We start from the raw sequence: 15,410 nt of genomic DNA on the forward strand, positions 1-15,410 counted from the left end.
TGCCTGGCAGTTTTCTGAGTGCATCTCAACTGCCCACCCGGAGATTAATATGCCCTCTGCTTTCCGCCTTACATCATGCCGTCTAAATAATCACGGAGCACTGTAAGCAGTCCAGATGATTCACACGATGCTCTGAGGCTGACGTACGATAATTTTGCTTTTGAAAACATGTTTTTTAATTAAGAAAAATAAGCAAGTTCTTTCCCCTATCAAAAAAAAAAAAAACATTTTTCCTTCTATAATTTCACATGAAGGGATGCCTTAAGAATTCACAGATCTGAAGTTTCCTATTCTTACAAAGATGACCAAATAATTACTCAGTCCTTAAATATGTAAACTGAAGTCAATTAACCAAACACATCCCTAATCATTGTATTTACTTGTTCACACACGGGCTGAACCAAACAAAATGAGAAATAAGTCAGAATAAACTCTGTGCAGTTTATTCTCAAGTCATTACAGTGTTCAACCAGTTTGACATATAACGATAACAGACTTTAACAGTAAATGCTGGGAGGCACACATATATTCCCATTCTGAAAGAAGACATGTTATATATACAGAAAAAAATGCAGCAAATATTAAGGTATTCAAAGTATTTTTTTTGAACTCAGATGTGACATATTTACAAGAAAAGTGTGTACGTTTGAAAATAATTAAATAGTTTCCATAGACTTATAAAAGAATGGAGATAAATATTAGGAGACCCTGACAATCACAAGAACATTTTCCTATGCTATTGAACAAGGATAGTTCTATTTTTAAATGTCCCAAAATAGAGCTAACATTTTGCCACCATGAAATATATCAAATTGCAAATACCAAAATGTGCTAAAATGAACATGCAATGTGGAAGCTGTACCAAAATTAAACAGCATTAGAAATATTGCAAAGTGTCTATATTTAAGATTTCTCGGGTGTGTTCATGAAAAAGGAACTTTCAAAAAAGCCATTATAATGAATATATCAGCAGAAAAAGTGATAACTCATTAAAATCTCTTTACGCTATCACTTTCAAATGTAGCTGCAAAAGAGAAAAAACTTTAATATAACTTTAAAAAAATATTAGCTTATGAATAAAAAAGTTGAGTGGTGCATTCTTTATGCATACAGATTTTTAAACCGATACTGTATAATTCTAATATATCTTAACCTCTGGACCCCACTGCTGTAGTAGGAAATTTTTTCTCTGTCTCAGACAAGAAGTCATCTAAGAAAATGAAAACGAGAAATTTTCAGTGATATGTATGAATTCAAAACAAAACAGTACTGTAAAATGGCAAAATATAAAAATAGCAGCATGTGAAATTCAAGACTGTTTTCTTAAAGCAAATGTTTAAGACTGAACCTCAAACACGGTACTTATGGGTCGGGTACGGTGGCTCACACCTGTAATCCCATCACTTTGGGAGGCTGAGACAGGTGGATCACCTGAGGTCAGGAGTTCAAGACCAGCCTGGCCAACATGGTGAAACCCCATCTCTACTAAAATACAAAAATTAGCCAGGTGTGATGGCATGCACTTGTAATCCTAGCTACTTGGGAAGCTGAGGCAGGAGAATTGTTTGAACCCAGGAGGCGGAGGTTGTAGTGAGCTGAGATCACGCCGCTGCACTCCAGCCTGGGCAACAGAGCGAGAATCCGTCTCAAAAAAAAAAAAACCACACGGTACTTACTCAAACTGGTCTATAATTCAACACCAGAAACTAAAGATTCTTTAGAGAGGTGCTTATATCTATATCCCTATGATTAAATGTATTCTCGAATTTGTTTTTTAAAACAAATATATTGCACAGGTAGTAGAATACCAGCATTCTGGTATCTCTAACATAAAATGCTATCTTATTTAACACATTAAACTATTCTACTGAAAATTAATTTTATCCCAATGTTTAAAACCAGTCACATAGGACTTTTAAGCACATTAATCTCAAAACATTCCTAAACAAGATGAAAAAACACAGGCACTTGAATATAGGCTATTAGTGACAAAAAGTAGAGGTCACAACAATTTCATGACTAAGGGCAGTTATGTCTTTACATATAAACTTGAGGTCTTTCACCAATCCAAATATAGAAATAAGAACTATTTACAAAACTTTGATAAGAAAATCAGATCTCCCAAAAATTTCCTACCAAATAATTTTTGCTGAATAAAGCACTGACTGCTCCAAGGCCTGATGAAGCTTTTTCAAACAAATGTCTAAGATACAGTTGTTTGAATTCTAGTTTTCTTCTTTTCTCTATGCTGATATAACCCACAACCCTTACTGTTGGTCTAATAATATCCTCTTTGCAAAACAAGTCACCTCAAGATTCAGGGCATCAAAAATGATTATAATTTCAAAATCATCCACATTGTTGTATAAATTTTACAGCACCACAGACATCATGAGTTTAGGTATCTTGGTTTGGCAATATTTCATGTGGTAATATTGACCAATAAGAATGTGTAAATATTGAAGCTTTAATAGGAAGTCATTGTAGCATTTTTTAAATGACCAAAGTTATTAATAAGCATTTTTAATGTTTTAAGTTGTTAAACATTTAAATTGTCAAAATCACTAGGAAAAAAATATTACACATACATTGTTACCACCCGAATGAGAACACGCAATGCTTCAGACAGATGATACTGAGATATTTTGGATTTTTCCTTTTCTTTCTTTTTTAAAGAAATTATATTTAGTTTGGCCACTCCCTAGATTCTTGGTTTACCAGCTTATAAAGAGTACACCTAAGTGGCAGTATAATATACGCACTAAAAACCATTTTCCCCTTTACCATCTTTGGCTAGAAGCCTCATGAAAGGAAACTGAGGACAGCAGAGGCAGGCAGGCTCCGTGCACTTCTGCCTCACACGTCACTGACGGGAAGGCTCGCGTCATCCAAGTCTACCAGGTCACAATCTTTTTCCTGAGGGCCATTTTTACTTTGAGGTTTTAACAGAGCTTGTTCAGTCACTTTGGAAGCTGGTTCTCTTGGAGAGACAGTCTGGACCTTGAAGTTCCCTGGCTTGACCTTGGCAAGAGATTCATAAAATCCTCGCTTCTCCATGGTAAAGGCTGAGACCAAAGAGTTGCTGCGAGAGGCTGTGGAATGTGAGGTGGTGGCGGCTGCGCTGGCAGGACGGAAAGCGTGTTTGGATTCTGAAGGACCGGGGGGATGCTCCTGCAAAAAGGAGTGGCAGTCAGACACAGTCAATCACTAATGACCAGGTTAGTAACTCAGCGTGAGACCCGATTCTCTGAAAAACAGAACACACACACACACACACACACACACATACACACAAGGCAGCAGCAGAAGCCATGCAGCATAAATGTGCAAGTTCTTTCCCAAAGCAATGCATTTTTAGAGGTGAGTTTAAAGCAATGATAGCCAAAAACCATTTCCACTAGGAAACCAGTTCCGTCACCAAAGCCGAATTTGGCAGCCTATGACACTTTGAAGATTCAGCCAACCTAAACTGAAATACAGTGTTCCAGCTGCAACTGAACTGTGTTTAAAAGAGAACCTCCCAGCTGTATCATTTTATTTAAGAGTATATTCTCAGTCAACACTAGGAATTATCCCACATATTTTAGAATGAAAAAAAAATGAAAATACAGCCTATAACAATGAAAGGCCATATTTCTTTAATAAGCACGAATCAACATCTTTCAAACATTATTTTGCCGGTAAGACTTAGTTTTTACTTCCCTGAATTTCACTGCAACCAATAATAACACAGTCTTTTCATTTTATACTTAATTTTAGTTCTGAATAGGTCACATATTCATATGGCTTAATATTTTAAAGGTAACAAAGGGTACACATTTATCATATTTTAAACTGTGGTGAAATAATTATCAGTTGTGAATGTTAATTTCAATATGCTTCTAACTAGATCAAATCTGAAGATATCCTTAAATATGACCATTCTAAATACATTGCTATGTACTAGTATATTATATTCATTTATGATACCAGTGCCTTTGAAATCAAAGTGCTACAAATTACCAAAACACTACAGAGTCCCATTAATGGCTAAATTTCAGAGATTTTTAAATGCCATGCAAACTATAGTAATGTATAGTTTATCTAATGCATATGCATGCATTAGTTTGCATATATTATTAGAACAATGGTGCATTTCATAGTATATCTTAAAAATTTTTAAATACATAAAATATAGAAATTGAAACTCTTGCAGCAGTTGAGTATATTAATTTTTATATGTTAATGTCTCTTTCTGTTAGTAAAGTTGTATGTTTTATTTTTATTTTTAAATACACATATCCAACCTGATGACTACAGTGAAACAGTTTGCGTTAGTATTGACAAAATCAGTTACGATAACTGCAAAAGGCAGTTTGGTTAACTCAACTTTCTATGATCAGTTGTAAGTAGTGAGTAAGTCTGGGCCCTCCACTAAGAAGGCACGTTTGCGTGAGAGCCCACATACGTGCTGCATTCACCAGCTCTTGATGTATACCTCTGTATACAAGGGTTCGACAGCCTTCTGGCCTGCCGCATCTGGAACACAGTGCAAAGCTAAGATTAGAGTTAACCTATACTGGGTAGAGGGAGGAAAAGAGAAAGTTCTGCTGACAGTCATAGCTAGATAGTCCAATTTGCCCCCACCACAAAGCACAAAACACAAACATCCTTCTCCAACTTTTCCTCTTCCCAACAGACATTGTTTTTGCAGAGAGTCTCATACTTGACTGCTGAAAAAGTCACATAAAATACAGGCAGTTACAAAATGAACATCTATGAAAGTGACTTCTTAGATATTTCAAAAAGGATATAAAGAGAATGACAACAGTTAAGAAATCAGAAACACTGATTTCTATTATCTGTAGTTATCACTACCAGAAAATAAAAGGCAGTATTATTATACTATCAGAAAAAAATACTAAAAGTCTAAGTATCTAGCATATATATCATAGTAAATCTAGATAATAAAGGCTATCATGCTACATATGAGACTACTTTCTGCAGATGGCAGTGTTACATTTTAAGATACTTTAAATTTTCAGATCTGAGATCAGTGGCCAAAGTATTCCAAAGGCAAATCTAATTCTTATGTACTTGAACAAGAAAAATCTTTTAAAAAATATTTCTGAGCAGAATGTTTAGTTGCATTTCAATTTTATTACCATACTACCACAAAGATAATTATGGTAGTTTTCAGAAGCAGGCTTTTAAAGCAGGTTTTAAGATCAGAATTAAAACATGAAATGGAAACACTGGGAGCACTGAACTGCATTTAAGGCCCCAGCTGCTCAGTGATCTTATGGCATGGTTAAGCCAAAGGTAAAAAACAAAACAAAACAAAAAAACCTGAACCGAAATCAGAGGAAGTAAAGAGGAAATTGAGATGTTCACAAACCTGTGTAACTAAAAGTCTTACATGATCAGGCCACACATCATATTAAGAATCTGTCAAATTATGTCAAATCTAGAGCTACTGACAAGTAAGAACTCCTAAAACAAAGCAAGGAAATGTTTATTCTTTAGTTGCCCTGCTTGTGCATTTAACACAATACAATGCACAGAAAGTTATGTATACGTAACACTACAAGGAAGCATTACATTAGAAATGCATTATTTTTTGCAAGTTCAATTGGTATAAAAGTCAACATACAAATAAATCTCAATAAAGAAAGAAACCAGGTGGATTGGGAGAGAGGAAGGAAAACAATTTAACAGGATGGGGGGCACCCAAGGGAGTATCACCCCAAAGGGCAGGAAACCTACAGAAGATGCGGATCTGCCGGGCCCCCGCTGTGCTACAATGGCGCCAGAGACTGCTTTAATCCAACTGTGCATCTCTTCAGGGCTATCAGCCTAAAGGAAAAGAGACCTCATTCAAACAATTTTTCCTCAAAATCACCTTCCACTTCTATAAAGCCAGTGTATTTATTTTGGTAACTTAAATACTGTCATCAACAAAATCACTCTAAGGCAACTGTTTCCAAAAAATTTAGAAATCATTTTTTTAAAGCCAGGTTTTGCTAGGTCTTAACTACGCAGAGACATAAATCGAGCATTTCAATGTCAAGATCAGACCCATCAAAAGGTGTCAATAATGAATACCTCCAGAGAGAAAACAAGGAGAGGAGGAAGGCAAAGAAAAACCCTTCTTATTTCATTCTATCTACTGCTACACTGTCTGAATCCGCTACAAGAATATTTATGTAATTGTGTAATTTTTTAAAATTCTGACATTCTTTTACATATTATTTTTCTGGAAATAATTTCTAGCAGTACCCTAAAGTCTACAACAAGTATTGACAGATAGGTCTGGCTTTCAATGTGAATTTTAAACCTTACTATGAAATTAATCCAATTAAATAAGGCCCCAAGTGGGCTGCAGATATACTGCCTCTTGTTTCTAGATTCTAGAATCCCTTACGCTTCTAGAATCTAGAAATATGAAAAAATTTAAAATGCAGGATATTTTTGAGTAAGTAATATTAACAAAGACTTTAAAAAAAAAAAAAAAAACTAAAAGTAGCCAGAGGTAGAGTATACTTCATTCATTACTAATGGAAATACAATTCTAGTAATCAATTTGACAAAATAGAAAGGGTCATGCTCTGATAGTTAATCTCAATCTAGAAACTTACCCTAAATAATTCAGGCAAAGTAATGCACAAAGATGTTTTTCATCACATTGTTTATTGCAATAAATGTACAAAAACTATGTATATGAACGTTCAGCAACAGAGTAATACAGAAACAATTTACTAGTGGAAATCAATACAATGGAGTATGGAGTATGGTGCAGTTCTAAAAGGTTTTCAGATAATTTTTAATGACATGGGAAAAAAATAACAATATAAGAAACAAATAGGATATAACACTATATTTAGTATGACCCCACCTATTATAAAAATCTATACCTTAAGAAAGGGAGCAAAATCATAAGAATGGTTGCCTCAATGTGGGACTGTTTTATAAAGCACATTTTTCTGAAATCTTTCTATATTTTCCAAGTTTTCTGGAACAAGCATATTTAACTTCAATAAAACAAGAACAAATCATCCTTTGATTTTTTTTTTTTTTTTTTTTTTGAGATAGGGTCTCTGTCACCTAGGATAGAGTGCAGTAGCACGATCTCAGCTTACTGCAACCTCCACCTCCTGGGTTCAAGCGATTCTTGTGTCTCAGCCTCCCAAGTAGCTAGGATTACAAGCCTGCACCACCACAGCTGGCTAATGTTTGTATTTTTTGTACAGATGGGGTTTTGCCATGTTGCCCAGGCTAGTCTTGAATTCCTGGACTCAAGCAATGTGCCTGCCCTGGCCTCCCAAAGTGCTGAGACTACAGGTGTGAGCCACCACATCCGGCCCAAATCGTTTTTTAAAATTTTCCATTTAAATAATTCAATGAGGTATGCAAAAAGTACAATTTAAATACAGGATGCCTACTATTAGCGAAACTATATAGATCTACTGTCTACTTTTACTATGGGGTTTTTTAATAAGGTTACCAAAAAATGATATAATAGAAAAATCAAAATTCTAAAATATGTGCAAAAATAATTCAACTTGAAAGTACACACTTAACATCTAAATTAAAAGCATTTCCCTTTCTCTACTTAGTTCTAGTTCACTAATTCATAACAAATACTCCCACTTCCTGAACATACAACCCCACCAATAACTCTATATATAGTACCCTTTTATTAAGCTGGTGAATTACAGTTGTCATATTTTTTTAACCTCAAGTGCTTATTTATGCTTATTTCACCTCTAAAATTATTAATTTCTTGTCAAGAGGATCTAGGATCTATTAATTGCCAAATAATTATCTTACCTGCACATAGAAAGTTCGAGATGTTGTTACAATTTCAAAGAGGTTGTCCCTCATCATTATGTCACTGTATGAAAAAAAAATCCAATTATAGTAAAATAGCAGTTGTTTGACAGTTTCTCTTTCATTTGTTTACCCAGTACCCAGTATGTGTCAATAAATAAAGGAGGTGAAGTACTGATTTGACAAATCCAAATTATCTTTTCCCATTTATTTTCATGTAAGATTTTACATATTTTATGTAGTTTTACTTTTAGAAAAAGTTCATAAAGCAACTTTAAAGTTCAGAGTTTTCAGTAATCAGTTTGGTGAAACACTGTCACAGTTAACATATTTTCTTGTAAAGCTCTATTCTACTGCATCTTTTACACACTAAAATTAACACATCAATTTGTCAAATCTGAGGGTCTAACCATAAGTTGTTCACATTAAATTTATTCCTTTCCATTAACAAGCTGTTTCAGTATTTTTAGTTTTCAAAGAAACAAATAAAGGATTCTTTCCTAATTTTTAGTTTTCAAATGAACAAAACAGTTCAATACTTTAATCTGAGGGTTTTGAAAATTCCAGAGTATCTCAACTATAAAGAGTTAAAAATAACTACAATTAATAAGGAAAAATGTAATCTGTAAGTACATTACTCAAATTAAGGCACTACTCTGTGTTTATAAGTTGTGCCAGGCATCAAGTCAGAGTGGTTCCTTACCTTTGCTTACATTCCTGGACTTTATGAACCTCTTTAAGTGGTATTACGCGAAGGGGTTCCTTTTCCTGGCCAAAAAAAAAAAAAAAAAACAGATACATGATGTTTATACTTAAAATCCTTTCAAACATTAGCTGTCTTATTTGGAGACCCATGTGAAAATCATACTTCTTTGCTGAAACACATCTCAGAAATAAATCTACCTTCTTAAACCATCCAGCATCTGAACAGCTCAAACACTATAACCTTAATATACACTGTTGTTTGAAAGAAGAAAAACTGCATACGGGTCTTATTCACATTATTTCTGACCTTAAGGGCAGTGTAGCTTATTAAAAGCTATTAGCCATCAGACTTTCCCCAATGGACCCACATACCAGTATGCGCAGCACCTCCTTTTCTGGAATGTCACTTTGATATACAAGGCAGCAGAGCAAATGCACATCCTGCTTCTTTAACTTAAATTTGTTATTTTACAAATACCACTTTTATATAAATACAAAATTGAACATTTACTAAGTGGTGAGACATCTGCTATGTTTTAATTTTTATCTCACACTTTCCACAACCTTACAACACATGTACTACTATTCATGTGCTGAAACTGCAGATTAGACATGTTAAGTATATCACCCAAGGTTACAAAGTAGATACAAGACACAAATATAAAATAAAACTGGTTCCTAATAGCGTATTTCTAGTATACATTCCATAAAATACAACATACATTATTTCATTGAATATGACAGCATGAGATTAAGACATACCATTACTTTATGTAGCACCAAAAATAAAACTAAACCATGACAGAGTGTTTTTTTTTGTTTTTTTTGTTTTTTTTTGAGACAGAGTTTCACTCTTGTTGCCCAGGCTGGAGTGCAATGGCGTGATCTCGGCTCACTGCAACCTCTGCCTCCTGGGTTCAAGGGGATTCTCCTGCCTCAGCCTCCCAAGTAGCTGAAATTACAGGTGCCCGCCACCAAGCCCAGCTAATTTTTGTATTTTTATTAGAGACGGGGTTTTACCATGTTGGCCAGTCCGGTCTCGAACTCCTGACCCCTGATGATCTGCCCACCTCGGCCTCCCAAAGTGCTGGGATTACAGGCGTGAGCCACTGCGCCCAGCCAGGAGTGCTTTTTTTAAAAAAAAAAAAAAAAAATCATAGATTTTAAAAAAATCTTTGATTTTTAAAAAAAGTTTTACAGGCCGGGCGCGGTGGCTCAAGCCTGTACTCCCAGCACTTTGGGAGGCCGAGATGGGTGGATCACAAGATCAGGAGATCGAGACCATTCCGGCTAACACGATGAAACCCCGTCTCTACTAAAAAATACAAAAAGAAAAAAAAACTAGCCAGGCGAGGTGGCGCGCGCCTGTAGTCCCAGTTACTCAGGAGGCTGAGGCAGGAGAATGGCGTAAACCCGGGAGATGGAGCTTGCAGTGAGCTGAGATCAAGCCACTGCACTCCAGCCTGGGCGAGACAGCGAGACTCCGCCTCAAAAAAAAAAAAAAAAAGTTTTACAAAATAGTTTAATTATGAAATAATTTTTCACTTAATGAGACTTAGAAAAATAGTACAAAGAATTTCTGCATAATCTACACCTTGTTTTCTAAGCTGTTAATATTTTACATCTGCTTTATCATTATCTGTTTATGTTTACGTATGTGTGTGAGTATATATAGACAGATAGATTCCTGAAATGCTTGAAGGTAAGTTGTAGATATGATGTACCTTTACTAAATACTTCAGTGTGTATTTCCTAAAACATGGATGTGCCCTTGCATAACCACAGTGCAATTATGAAAACTGGAAACTCAACACTGATGCAATACTAAAACCTACAGACCATCTTCAGATTTCAATAACTGCCCTACTTGTAGTCTTTACAGCACAAAAATTATTTTCTGATACAGAGTTAAATCCAGGATCATACGATGTATGTAGCTGTTATGTCCCCTTTAATTGTGGAATAGTTCTTCATTCGTTTTCCAGAGTTTAAAAAAGTCCAGGCCAGTTATTTTTGTAGAACACTTGCCAGTTTGGGTTTGTATGACATTCGTGCTGAGATTCAGGTTATACATTTTTGTCAGGAAGCCACAGGTATGACACTGTTCTTCTCAGTGGACCACTATGAGGACGTACACACCGATGGTGGCTTGTCCTGTCACTGGTGTGTTAACCCTGATCTCTTGCTTAAGGCCATGTTTGCCAGTAACTGTAAAATTACTTTTTCCCTCTGTCATTGTTAAGTATCTTGTGGGGAGATACCTGGAGCCTGTAATAATACCAGGTTTCCCATCATCATTTTGCAACTAGTTTTATCAAACACTGAAAACTCTTGCCTGAAACCATTACTAGTGGCTGCCAAATGGTGATTTTTCTAGCCCCATCAATCCAACTACATACATTAAATAGAATTTTACTCTAAGGAAATATTTTTCCTTCTCCATTTGGTTATTCATGACTTACTTTATTCTATGGGTTATATTCCATTACTATAACTATTTTGTTTTTAAATTGTCTGCATTTTGGTCAGTCCCTTCAAGGTAATTTCTGTGTCCTTTTGACATGTTCCATTCATTCTCTGAGCCACTTCTTTATTCTCTGGCACAACTTCACTTTCTGAGCTGTTTGTAGTTTATATGCCCCAACTCTGAAATCAGCCACATCGCCAAGGGTTCCTGATTCCTTTTGTTTACAGAATGGCATTTACACTTGCTTTTGGGAAGGGTAGGTGGAGATATGCCAATCTCTTCACTCAGCCACAACCTTCTCATGACAGATGAGAATATTTCATTGCAGTTTTAATTTGCATTTCTCTAATTATCAGTGATGCTGAATTTTTTAAATATTTTAAGACCTATTTTAATTTTTAAATGAATTGTCTATTCATGTCTTTTGTTCATTTGCCTACCAGATATTTTCCCCTCCATTTTCTCTCTTTTTTTAATCTTTGAAACAAACATGAATTTATACAAGGATTGAAAATACAGCACAAAGAACTAATTTTCCTGAACCATTTCAGAGTGAGTTGCTGACCTGTCCCACACGACCCCTGAATACTTTTCCTACAAAGACATTCTCTTACATAACCACAATACAATCACCAGAATCAGAAAACTGTGCCCACAATGTCTTTTATTAGAGCAAAAGGATTCAGTTCAGAAGCACGAACACCATCTGCTTGTCAAATATTTTCTTTCCCTCAGTCTGGAACAGTTCCTCATTATTTCCTTGACTTTCATAATCTTCACTCTCTGAAGACTGCAAGGTAGTTATTTTGTAGAATGTCCCTCATTTGGGTGTGCCTCATGATGGGATTCTGATTACACACCTTGGGCAGGGGTACCACAGAAGTGATGCTGTCTTCGTCTTCCGCTATCCTATCAGGTGATTTCAATTTATCTCATTACCAATGACATTCACTTTAATCATCTGACCAACCTGAGTAAAGTGATATCTGCCAGGTTTCCTCATTGTAATGCTATTCTTTTCCCCCTTGTACAATACTTAATGCCTATTTTAGTAGATAGGTACTTTGAAACTATGCAAATATCTTATTCCTCATCATACATATAGATATACATCCATTCACCAAAAAGTATTGTTTCTCTGAATAAGATTTGGCTTCTATTATCCTTAACATAGTTCTTGATTTTATCAGTGTGCATGTGACCATTCTCCCATCTCTGCCACCACCCCTTCCCCATGTGGATGCCCTTCTCTCCCTACTCCACGTGGGACTAACCCCCCAAGAGGACAGCCTCCTTGTCCTGCATAGGCTCTGACACCCACACAAGGCTGCACTGGTCCCTCTTGAATGCCTATGTTGCTTTGCCTCACCTAATAAATAGGGGTCTGAACTGTTTGGGATTGATGCAAGGAAAAGAGGGCAAAGTAGGTGAGGAAAAATCCCCTCAGTTTTTAAGATTCCTTATAAGTTTTATCTCTAATATATGTTGCAAATGTTTTCACCAGTTTTTCAGCTGTGCACTTAAGTCTTTTATACTTATTTTTAAAATTTTTAAATGATCTTTTAGAGATACACACTGAGATATTTACGGATGAAATGGAATATCTAGGATTTGCCTCAAAATATGAAGCAGGAGGTGGGTGGTGAAACAGAAGAAACAAGACGAGCTGAGCCATATGTTAACAATTATGACATCTAGGTGATGGGTATATGCAGGTTCCATGTATTATTTCTGTCTACTGAAAGTGTGTGTTTACACTTTTCCATGATGAAAGGTTTTATAAAAGAGCCCATTTACACTTTAAACATTTTTATCATGTATTATTCTTGAGCATATATAAAAAAGAAAAATATAAACAAGATAAACTGGTTACAGTTTTTAAGATTTCACATTTAGATTCCAGATCTTCTGAATCACTTTTTGACTCAGAGCCACCAATGTCCATGTTTTTCACTCCAAGTCATTCTTTGTGCCAAGAAGAGTGTTGGTGATGCAGCATTTAAGAATGCGTCATGGTGTCCCTGAGATTTCCTCCCAAGCTGCCAGCACCCTTTCCTGCACATGCTGATGCCGATGTCTTCTGGATTTTACCCAAAGGTACTGTGCATATGGCAAGCAGTCAACTACAGCACAGCTGCAGCCTGGCCGCCCCTCGCCCTTAGCAACTCTAAGACATACCGTTAAGATTTCAGAAATGTTAAAACTGGGGGAGGGGGAGCTGAGACAAGAACTATTACAGAAATACTAAGCTTTGAAAACCTGTATGCTGGGCATTATTCTGTGAAATTTGAGAGGAAGAACAAAGAACTACCAGAGGAGATAAACTATACCCTGTAAAATTAGGAAAACTTAAGTACAGCTATAATTACTGACTTTTAAAGGTTTTCAGCTTTATCTGCAATTTCTAAATACTAAAAATAATCTGAATTATTAAAACTACTGTTGATGATGGGGGCACATGTCAATTTCCCCATCAAAACTGAACTCCTGAAGGCCAGAGAACTTTGCTAATTATTCTCTTTTATTTCCAGTTCCCAGAACAGTGCACCAAGTTCATGGAGAGCTCAATGAATGTCTGTTGCATGAATGACTCTTCCCAGGAGTATTGGCATTAAATAAAATCAATGAGACAACCTGCTAACCAAGCACAAGTGTAGCCTCTGAGACAACAAGGCAGGTACTTTCTGAACCAAGTAACTACTACTTCCAGTTGAGGCTCTTAAGCTTTGAGAAAGCCCCATGCTAAAATGACTCTTCTTGCTATGCTATGCCATTTTTCATTCATTCAAAGACAATCTACCAAGTGCCAGACCCTGTGATCATAAGACTACAAGAGTCTTTACCCTTAAGAAGCTCATTTAATTTAGTTGCAAAGACAAGAATGCACGTGACTGCCAAACCCTGGGAAGAGCATTATGATACAAGTATGCACAGGGTACCACAGGGCACATAAGGAGAAGACACTTAACCCAGAGTCTAGAAGCTTCCCAGAAGAACTGACTCCTGAGGTGAATCTTAAAATATTCCCTTCCTATACACTAGTGCTCTGCTGGCAAATACAGTGGCCGTTGTGTTTAATGATGTAAATTTAAATTAATTAAAATGAAATAAAGTCAGTTCCTCAGCCACACTAGCCACATTTCCAGCACTCAACAGCTACATGTAGCTAGTGCCCTTGGACAATACAGATACGGCACATTTCCATTTGTGCAGAAAGTTCTAATGAACAATGCTGTTCTGGTGACTTCATTCAAATAAAGCATAAGGTTCCCTTCTCAAAGGTCCCACACAAAAAGAAGAGGTAGGATAAACATTTATACTACAGAATTGCATTCAATTTATCCAAGAAGCTATTTCAGGACTCAGGTCACCCTACAATATTTTAAATAAGGATGCAACTCAAACAAGGCAAATAAGGAATTTCAATTTCTGATTCTACCTTCAGGGAGGATAAAAACGTCTTATGTGAAGTGATGTATGAATCAATGTGAAATAGGCAAAGAAAATCTCAAGAGAAGGTAGAAATACAGAGGGTTAAACGTTGACTTTTACAGATAGAATTCTTTACACCACTTTCGTCACTGTAATGTTACTCTTTTTCAACCCTCGTATAATACTTAATACCTATTTTAGTAGATAGGTACTTTGAAACTATACAAATATCTCATTCCTCATCATACATATAAATATACATTCATTCACCAAAAAGTATTATTTCTCTGACAAGACTTGGCTTCTATTACCCTTAATATAGTTCCTGATTTTATCAATCAGTGTGTATGTGACCATTCTCCCATCTCTGCCACCACCCCTTCCCCATGTGGATGTCCTTCTCTCCCTACTCCACGTGGGGCTAACCCCCCAAGAGGACAGCCCCTTTAGCAGAAATTTATAGACTAGAGGATTCTGAGATCTTCAGATCTTTCAAGGTAGAATGCCGCTTTGAAGATAGGATCTTTTTACTTAACAACGTATTTAAGAAAAATATCATTAACCAAAAGCATCACCGCCAAATAAACTGTATGTACCTCTAAAAACTAGACTTATTCTAAAACTAGAGAACAGTACAAGAAATTACATATAATCACTACAATGCAACACTTTTCAAACATTCTTACAGCAACATTTATGACGTAACAACATACCAGTTCAGATTTGAAGTAGCCTATTGTGTTTTCATCCAACTGAAAATATCTTCTCTTCCAGTTTTTCATCTACCAGAGATGAACACAGACGTTAAGACTTGTGTTTCGAAGAATGTCAAATGTTAGTCACCACTTAATTACCCTGATATGAATCCACAATCAGACATGCCAAGCACTAAAAAATCTCATTACTCCCCTTAGAGATGCGATAAATTAAACCTCATCCCTCTCTAGCTACCCAGGCTTTGAATTCCTAATTCAATTTTTGGTGCCTGGCTTTCATC

The 15,410-nt window shown here is 36.0% G+C and overlaps 1 protein-coding gene across 2 annotated transcripts in view; it reads right to left on the reverse strand.

Moving 5' to 3' along the window:
- Positions 1-421: 421 nt before the first annotated feature.
- The window catches only part of PLEKHA1 (pleckstrin homology domain containing, family A (phosphoinositide binding specific) member 1), a 57,799-nt gene continuing 42,810 nt past the window's right edge, over positions 422-15,410 (reverse strand). For both annotated transcript variants that reach the window (XM_011930235.1, XM_011930236.1), the window contains 5 exons: positions 15,127-15,195; positions 8,513-8,577; positions 7,810-7,873; positions 5,746-5,835; positions 422-3,171 (listed from right to left, as the gene is read on the reverse strand). In XM_011930235.1, the coding sequence (XP_011785625.1) occupies positions 2,857-3,171; positions 5,746-5,835; positions 7,810-7,873; positions 8,513-8,577; positions 15,127-15,195 (603 nt within the window). In that variant the 3' untranslated portion in view covers positions 422-2,856. The remainder of the gene's footprint in view (positions 3,172-5,745; positions 5,836-7,809; positions 7,874-8,512; positions 8,578-15,126; positions 15,196-15,410) is intronic.

The sequence above is a fragment of the Colobus angolensis genome, unplaced genomic scaffold (genome assembly GCF_000951035.1).
Source record: "Colobus angolensis palliatus isolate OR3802 unplaced genomic scaffold, Cang.pa_1.0 Scaffold85, whole genome shotgun sequence".
Classification (NCBI taxonomy): Eukaryota; Metazoa; Chordata; class Mammalia; order Primates; family Cercopithecidae; genus Colobus; species Colobus angolensis.